General features: G+C 47.3%; 1 protein-coding gene across 1 annotated transcript in view; it reads right to left on the bottom strand.

Moving 5' to 3' along the window:
- Positions 1-9607, bottom strand: part of LOC121587211 (anthrax toxin receptor 2) — a 123435-nt gene that overhangs the window by 86255 nt on the left and 27573 nt on the right. The window contains exons 10-11 of the mRNA XM_045226861.1: positions 6056-6134; positions 5060-5155 (exon numbers count right to left, since the gene is read on the bottom strand). Coding sequence (XP_045082796.1) covers positions 5060-5155; positions 6056-6134 — 175 coding nt within the window. The remainder of the gene's footprint in view (positions 1-5059; positions 5156-6055; positions 6135-9607) is intronic.

Genomic DNA, 9607 nt, shown 5'->3' with positions numbered 1-9607 from the left:
GGAGACAAACCAGAGGAAGCGTTAGTCAAGGTGTTATGAGCATATTCCACCCAGGGGAGCATGGAGCTCCATGACCCAGGGTTAGACCCTGTGACACAGCGAAGAGCGGTCTCCATCTCCTGGTTCGCTCTCTCGGCTTGCCCGTTGGTCTGGGGGTGATATCCAGAGGACAGGCTGGATGTAATGCCCAAAGCTTTACAGAAAGCTTTCCACACCTGGGGAGACAAACTGGGGACCCCTGTCAGAGACAATATCCGTGGGTAGACCATGAGAGCGGAACACATGTTCAACCAAAATATCAGCCGTCTCTCTGGCAGTGGGCAGTTTAGGTAGGGCCAAAAAATGAGCGAACTTAGAAAAACGATCAATCACCGTAAGAATTACAGTCTTTCCAGACGAGGGGGAAGTCCAGTGACAAAATCCATAGCGATATGCGACCAGGGCCGGCTGGATATAGGTAGAGGTCGTAGATGACCAGCGCTGGCCTGGGTGGAGTTCTTACTCGTGCACATACCGTACAAGCAGCAATGAAGGCTCGAGTGTCCGCCTCCATCGTGGCCCACCAGAACTTCCGTCGCACAAAGTCAAGGGTCCCGCGAAACTCCAGGGTGACAGGTAAGGGGAGACGAGTGAGCCCACTGAAGTACCTGGGAGCGAGCAGACTCAGGGACAAACATCCGGTTAGGAGGACCCCTCCCAGGGTCAGCTTGATGATGTTGAGCCTGTCTAACAATCCCCTCGATGTCACATGTGACGACCGCAATACTGCAGGTAGGAGGCAAAATGGGTTCAGGGTTACTACCAGTATCAACAGCCGAATGAACACGAGACAGGGCGTCAGGCTTGACGTTGCGTGACCCAGGACGGTAAGACAGAGAAAAATTGAATCTCCCAAAAAATAGTGCCCACCTGGCTTGACGGGGGTTGAGCTGCTTCGCTGACTGGAGGTAAGCCAGATTCTTATGATCCGTCCAAACGATGAAGGGTTGTTCCGCCCCCTCCAACCAATGTCGCCACTCCTCGAGAGCCAGCTTAACGGCGAGCAGTTCACGATTGCCAACATCATAATTCCTCTCTGCCTGAGAAAGTTTCCTTGAGAGAAAAGCACAGGGATGCAGTTTGTTATCTTCAGGAGAACGCTGTGACAACACCGCACCTACCCCAGTGTCAGATGCATCCACCTCCACGACAAACTGGCGGTCGGGGTCCGGCTGCATCAGAATGGGAGCCGAGGCGAAGCGATGTTTCAGTTCTTCGAACGCTGATTCGGCCCCTTCATTCCAAGCGAACGGTCGTGAGATGGAGGTGAGAGCGGTGAGTGGCGCCGCAATGCGGCTGTAGTCCTTGATGAACCTCCTATAGAAGTTCGCAAACCCCAGAAATCGTTGAAGTTGTTTTGCGGGTAGAGGGGCTGGCCAGTCCGTGACAGCAGAGATCTTAGCTGGGTCCATCCGCAACTCCCCCTGAGCGATGATGTAACCCAAAAAAGAGGTCTCAGACACATGAAATTCACATTTCTCCATCTTCACAAACAGTTTGTTCTCCAACAACCTTTGCAACACCTGGCGCACATGCAGTTCATGTTCCTGGGAGGACTCTGAGAAAATCAAGATATCATCCAGATAGACAAAAACAAACCGATTCAACATGTCCCGAAGGACATCATTGACTAGTGCCTGAAAAACAGCAGGGGCATTAGACAACCCAAAAGGCATAACCAGATACTCAAAATGTCCCAAGGGTGTGTTGAAGGCAGTCTTCCATTCATCACCTTTACGAATGCGCACCAGGTGATACGCATTTCGTAGATCCAGTTTCGTAAAGATGGTAGCACCATGAAGGAGGGGAAAAGCAGAATTAATCAAAGGCAGAGAATACTTGTTCTTAATGGTGATGTTGTTAAGTCCACGGTAATCAATACAGGGTCTGAGGGTCTTATCCTTCTTAGCAACAAAAAGAATCCCGCTCCTACAGGTGACGAGGAAGGACGCATAATACCTGCCGCCAAGGAGTCCCGAATGTAGTTCTCCATAGCCTCCGTCTCCGGCCGGGAGAGATTGTACAGGCGACTGCTGGGGAGGCGGGGCTCCTGGCTGGAGGTCAATGGCACAGTCGTAAGGCCGGTGAGGAGGAAGAGAAGTAGCTCTGTGTTTGCAGAAAACGGATGCCAGGTCATGATACACGTCAGGAACATTAGAAAGATCCATGGACTCCAGTGGAGGTCGAGGCACAGTACTGGCAGGAGTCAGAGCAGAACACAAACAATTCACATGACAAAATGTGCTCCATGAAACAATTCTACCTGTCACCCAATCAATGTGTGGATTGTGTCTTATGAGCCAGGGGATACCAAGGACCAGAGGGGTCTGTGGGCAGTCGATAATATGGAATTGAATGTTCTCCTGATGATTTCCCGACACTCTAAGACAAACAGGAACAGTCTGATGGGTAATATGGGTCAACAATTGTCCATTCAGACCCTTAGCCTGCAGCGGACAGTCCATAGGAACAGTCTCCAAATCCATTTGTTGAGCCCACTCTCTATCCAAAAAGCTTTCGTCTGCACCAGAGTCAATCAGCGCACTAACAGAGAGATTCTGGAACTGCCACTGGAGGGATGCCTGGAGCAGAATGCGGGGAGAAGAGGAAGAATCCGCTGCTCGGCTCACCAAAACTTCTCCCATTAATGATGAGCCGGCCCTTTTCCCGGACGAACTGGGCAGGAAGGAACGAAATGACCAGCTTCTCCACAATACAGGCAGACCCGAGCCTGAATGCGACGTGCACGCTCCTCTGAGGACAACCGTGCGTACGACCCACCTCCATGGCTTCGGGTTCAGTGCTCCTCGTATCGACTCGGGAAGACACGGCTTTCTCCGTAGGGAAGATGCGGGGAGGAGTTTGTTGATGACAGACAGGTTGCTTGGAACTAACACTCCTCTCCCGGCGGCGCTCCCGAATCCGATTATCCAACCTGATGGTGAGTGAAATAAGATTATCCAGCGTAGGCGATTCATCATATGACACCAATTCATCTTTTTAAAGTCTCAGACAAAGCATTGATGAACACTCCTTGTAATGCCTCGTCATTCCAACCACTCACTGCTGCTAAAGTCCGAAACTCCACTGCCATCTCCGCCACACTGCGAGCCCCCTGCCGAAGAGAAAACAACCGTTTCGCAGCCTCCTTGCCTCGCACGGGGTGGTCAAAAACCTTCCTCATCTCAGTGGTGAAGGCAACGTAAAGCGTTGCAAATGTCCGACTGACTCTCCCAGACCGCGGATCCCCAGGCACGAGCGGAACCGCTAGTAGAGTTGATAAGGTAGGCAATACGGGCTCTTTCTGAGGCGTAGGTGAGGGGCTGTTGTTCAAACACTAACGAGCATTGAGTCAAAAAATCGCCACAGGTTCCCATGTTCCCGTCATAGCGCTCTGGAGCAGGAACAAAAGGCTCTCTGATCTGGGCTGAAGGGGTAGTAAGGGCAGACACTTGATTGGTGAGTAATTGAACCTGATTAAGCAGCACCTGACTGTCCTCAGCAATCGTCTTAAACAGGGTATCATGTTGGCCAAGTACAATGCCCTGATTGGCTATGGCAGTCCAAATTTGAGTGCACTCTGGGGTGGTATCCAAGCTACTGTCTGCTGGGTTCATGATGGTCAGATCATACTGTTATGATTTACCAGTATTAGAACCCAAATGCAGACAAGTACACCAAGCCAGAGAAGGTTTAACAGGTTTATTTAAAATGTTCAATAGTCCAGGTTTCCAATAATAGGGGAAGAGCAAGTCCAGGTTACAGGGAGGGTAACAGATCCAGGTCAGGGTAGGTGTGGTACCGTAATGTCCTAGTGTCCGTGGTGAGTCCAAAAGAGAGGTCCGGTAGTGGAGAGCAGGATGGTGGTGGCAGGAGTGAAGCGGAGGCAGGAGTCAGGTTCCAAATATATGGTCGTCTTGACTATGATCTGACGATGAGTGGTAAGTTTGACCGGGTCTTAAAGGCTGAGGTGATTATGGTGAATGAGCTGCAGCTGGAACCCTGACTCCCGCACACCAGACTTCACTCCTGCAATCAAGGACAGACAGAGGGGAGGGAGAGAGCAGAGAGAGAGCTACCTAGCAGCAGTAGGCCTAACAGTAGCCTACATTTGGTATGAACAAAAGCTATGAAACAGGTATTTAATATCAACCCAACAAACCATCACAACATGAAACACCAAAGATCTGCCCCCCACCCAAAAAAAAAAGAAGAGAACAGCCACACCACACTAAACCGGCTCTGATGTTTCCAGATACAGGATGTGGTAAAGATCACAGAGGTAAATAGAACACATATATCTATCGCTATGGTTACTATTTCCTGTTCCCTTCCTGTTTGAGCCTCTTCCTCTGTGGTGCTGTGCAGCTGTTTGCAGGCAGGATGAGGTAAAACAGGAGGGTGAAGAAGAGTTCAACAGTGGAGCTTCCAGCCTGCCAATGCACACCACCTCACCTCAGCTGAGCTCTTGAACAATGTGGAGACCGCAAGAGCATGGCTGGCACGAGCACAAGCATTCATGACTGGCCTGTCCGTGATGGTTGAGTTTTACCTGGCATCGTTCCCACAGGGAGGGAGGGCTGCTGCTGGGGCATGGTTTTAGTAATAGCTTTTGGCTCAGGGTTTAACTGGGTTGGCATATCTTTACTACACGGATCATCTCCAGAGACAGACAGGTTCAGTGTTTACACTTTCATGTAACCTTTATTTATACAGTTCATTGTCATTGAGATACAATCTCTGTTGAAACAGAGACTTGTAGTTAAGAGGGACATTAGGATTTAGAGTGATTTCTTAAGGAGGCAGGTTGCTCACAGTAAACTCTGCAGCTTCCTGACACAGAAGTAGTATGTTAGTAATGTCATACTTACCCAACAAATGGCGCATGACAAAACATTTCAATTATGTTCTGCGTTTTTTTTATACAAATTAACCCCAGGGCAGGACCATTTCTGTTTGTTATAAATGTGTAAGTGTTTTATGTTATTAACTATGTTATAGACAGTGTTGTAAGACTCACCACAGTGCAGCAGAGAGGCCAGAACCACCATGCAGCTGCTAAGGCTGCCAGTAACAACAGCACCAGGAAGACTATGGCTACCGCGAAGCCGTTCGACTGACAGGGGGAGAGAAGAACATACATGTTAGACAGACAGACCAGTCAGAGGTCATAGGTTAGACAGACAGACCAATCAGAGGTCATAGGTTAGATAGATAGACCAGTCAGAGGTCATATGTTAGACAGATAGACCAGTCAGAGGTCATAGGTTAGACAGACAGACCAGTCAGAGGTCATAGGTTAGATAGACAGACCAGTCAGAGGTCATAGGTTAGATAGATAGACCAGTCAGAGGTCATACGTTAGACAGACAGACCAGTCAGAGGTCATAGGTTAGATAGACAGACCAGTCAGAGGTCATACGTTAGACAGACAGACCAGTCAGAGGTCATAGGTTAGACAGACAGACCAGTCAGAGGTCATAGGTTAGATAGATAGACCAGTCAGAGGTCATACGTTAGACAGATAGACCAGTCAGAGGTCATAGGTTAGACAGACAGACCAGTCAGAGGTCATACGTTAGACAGACAGACCAGTCAGAGGTCATACGTTAGACAGATAGACCAATCAGAGGTCATATGTTAGACAGACAGACCAGTCAGAGGTCATAGGTTAGATAGACAGACCAGTCAGAGGTCATACGTTAGACAGACAGACCAGTCAGAGGTACGCACATAGGACGTAGGTCCCGTGTGGCTCAGTTTGCAGAGCATGGCGCTTGCAACGCCAGGGTTGAGGGTTTGATTCCCACGGGGGACCAGTATGACAAAGTATGAAAAATGTATGCACTCACTACTGTAAGTTGCTCTGGATAAGAGCATCTGCTATATGACTAAAATATGCATTTAAAAATTAATACAGACACACAAAATATTCTACATATACACAAGTTGTAGATACATACAGGCCATATTACTTTACCCTTTTATTAGAAGATATTGGACAACGTAAACTCACACATGTTGTGGCGTAGATGGTGAAGGCACTAGAGATGAAGGACTTTCCATGGTTCAGACTGATCAGGATATCCATCGACCTAGAAAGACAAGCGAAACACACACGGTTAACGCCACAATAGACTAGAGTAGTACCCTGAACAGGGGACCTACGGATGACTTATCTTTCATGAGGCGAAAGAGCCCAAAATGGTGCAATTAAAACCCTAATGATGAACGGCGGAGCTATTTCCGTATATATCTATTACACCAGATCCAATTACCCTGTCTTTAAACAGGAAACAGAACGACTGAAACGCCTGAAATCACCCCACCCTAAAAAATTAAGAAATATGTAAAACAGTGTCTATTGTCTGGTCTGAGTGTTCGCCTGGCTGTGTGTGTGGGGGGTGAAGGTATGTGTGTGTTCTCGCTGTACTGTGGGTTTAGCCCTGGGGCTCTGTGCTGTGGGTTTAGCCCTGGGGATCTGTCTGTGGGTTTAGCCCTGGGGCTCTGTGCTGTGGATTTAGCCCTGGGGCTCTGTGCTGTGGGTTTAGCCCTGGGGCTCTGTCTGTGGGTTTAGCCCTGGGGCTCTGTCTGTGGGTTTAGCCCTGGGGCTCTGTCTGTGGGTTTAACCCTGGGGCTCTGTCTTGGCCTTCTATCTTCCTGTGGCTTCAACAGATGAGCTGCCGCCTGACTGTCTGTTCTAGTGTCCACTACTATGGCAACTGGAATTTAAATAGCCTAAACCCCGAATTCAATCTTTATATCACCTTTCCTATTTCCACACTCAATATTTCAGTGATGGATGTATGTCCATTTAAAAAAAGACTATGCCTCATGTTTTTGTTCATGTCCACTAGGCTTTGACTGGTATTGTGGATCATATTTAGGAGGTGCTGTGTCTGTGACTGGGCTTTGACTGGTATTGTGGATCATATTTAGGAGGTGCTGTGTCTGTGACTGGGCTTTGACTGGTATTGTGGAACACATTTAGGAGGTGCTGTGTCTGTGACTGGGCTTTGACTGGTATTGTGGATCATACAGTATTTAGGAGGTGCTGTGTATGTGACTTGGCTCTGTGCTTTAGAAGAAATAGAGGAAGAAGACAATGAGAAGGTTAGAATTAGGGTTGGGAAAAAAAGAATAATAATATAATTTAAGCCATGGATATTCTCTTTTTCTACTACTGAATATTTCAGGTTTACACTGAGTGGACAAAACATTAGGAACACCTGCTCTTTCCATGACATAGACTGACCAGCTGAATCCAGGTGAAAGTTATGATCCCTTACTGAGGTCACTTGTTAATTCCACTTCAACCAGTGTAGATGAAGGGGAGGAGATGAGTTAAAGGGTAATTCTTTAGCCTCGAGAAAATTGAGTTTGGATTGTGTATGTGTGCCATTCAGCGGGTGATTTAAGTGCCTTCGAACGGGATATCAATAAAATGTATTTGTCACATACACGTGTTTAGCAGATGTTATAGCGGGTGTAGCGAAATGCTTGTGCTTCTAGCTCCGACAGTGCAGTAATATCTAACAAGTAATATCTAACAATTTTACAACATATCCCTAATATACACAAAACTAGTAAGGAATGGAATTTAAGAAAATATACATATATAGACAAGCAATGACAGAGCGGCATGGACTAAGATACAGTAGAATATTATAGAATGCAGTATATACATATGAGATGAGTAGTGCAAGATATGTAAACATTATTAAAGTGACTAGTGTTCCATTTCTTAAAGTGGCCAGTGATTTCAATAGGCAGCAGCAGCCTCTAATGTGCTAGTGATGGCTATTTAACAGTCTGATGGCCTTGAGATAGAAGCTGTTTTTCATTCTCTCGGTCCCAGCTTTGATGCACTAGTACTGACCTCGCAGTGGCTCGGGTGGTTGATGTCCTTGATGATCTTTTTGGCCTTCCTGTGACATCGGGTGCTGTATGTGTCTTGGAGGGAGGGTAGTTTGTCACCGATAATGCGTTCGGTAGAACGCACCACCCTCTGGAGAGCCTTGCGGTTGCGGGCGGTGCAGTTGCCGTACCAGGCGGTGATACAGCCCGACAGGATGCTCTCAATTGTGCATCTGTAAAAGTTTGTGAGGGTTTTAGGTGCCAAGCCGAATTTCTTCAGCCTCCTGAGGTTGAAGAGGCTCTGTTGCGCCTTCTTCACCACACTGTCTGCGTGGGTGGACCATTTCAGTTTGTCGGTGATGTGTACGCCAAGGAACTTGAAGCTTTCCACCTTCTCCACTGCGGTCCCGTCGATGTGGATAGGGGGGTGCACCCTCTGCTATTTCCTGAAGTCCACGATATGGTAGTAGATGCCAGGCGCACCGGTTTGAGTGTGTCAAGAGCTGCAACACCTCTGGGTTTTTCACTATCAAAAGTTTCCCGTGTGTATCAAGAATTGTGCACCACCCAAAGGACATCCAGCCAACTTGCCACAACCGTGGGAATCACTGGAGTCAACATGGGCCAGCATCCCTGTGGAACACTTTCGACACCTTTTGGAGTCCATGACCTGACAAATTGAGGCTGTTCTGAGAGCAAAAGCAGGGGTGCAACTCAATATTAGGAAGATGTTCCTAATGTTTTGTACACTCAGTGTATATACACCAACAACTTAATAATATCACCAGAGCACTCTTTTCCCCTCTAATTTCATAGATAAGACTGTGCTTTAAAACGCTTAGACTGTCTGCATATGCATAGCAATTGTGTGAAAGAAAAACTGTTCCTTCCAGGTTCTTGCATGTTAACTAAGAGCTTCCTTCTAGGTTCTTGCATGTTAACTAAGAGCTTCCTTCCAAGTGCTTCCTTCTCCTTTTCCCCTGCCACGGTGAGCTGGACATCTTTTCTCCTGCCACGGTGAGCTGAACATATTTAAAGATTGAATCCACAGTAGGGGGAAACAGAGCCACTGGCCACCCAACCTCCGTTCTTATCGTTTTTGTTGCAGAGTTGAGGAGCAGTACATGTTGTGCTCTTCTATCGCGCGTGAAATTATGTCCCTGGGGGAAAAAACTGTGTTTGTTGTTTGCAGTAACTTATTTGCTGTTGTAATATCCCAAACGGACGTGGCAGTTTCACCATTAAGGATTCCAGCATTATGGCACCACAACCCAACCATACGGTAGTCAGACAACAAAGAGCTGAGGTTTGAGGTGTTGGGATTTCTTCCAAGATACAAAAAGGTAATTACACTGAAAAAATATATAAACGCCACTTATAAAGTGTTGCTCTCATGTTTCATGAGCTGAAATAAAAGATCCCATGAATGTTCCATACGCACCAAAAGCTTATTTCTCTCAAATGTTGTGCACACATTTGTTTACACACCTGTTAGTGAGCATTTCTCCTTTGCCAAGATAATCCATCCACCTGACAGGTGTGGCATATCAAGAAGCTGATTAAACAGAATGATCGTTACACAGGTGCACCTTGTGCTGGGGACAATAAAAGGCCACTCTAAAATGTGCAGTTTTGTCACACAACACAATGCCACAGATGTCTCAAGTTTTGAGGGAGCATGCAATTGGCATGCTGACTGCAGGAATGTCCA

Source organism: Coregonus clupeaformis, chromosome 18 (assembly GCF_020615455.1).
Source record: "Coregonus clupeaformis isolate EN_2021a chromosome 18, ASM2061545v1, whole genome shotgun sequence".
Taxonomy (NCBI): domain Eukaryota; kingdom Metazoa; phylum Chordata; class Actinopteri; order Salmoniformes; family Salmonidae; genus Coregonus; species Coregonus clupeaformis.
The sequence above is the reverse complement of the archived record's forward strand: the minus strand, read 5'-3'. Positions and strand labels throughout refer to the sequence as shown.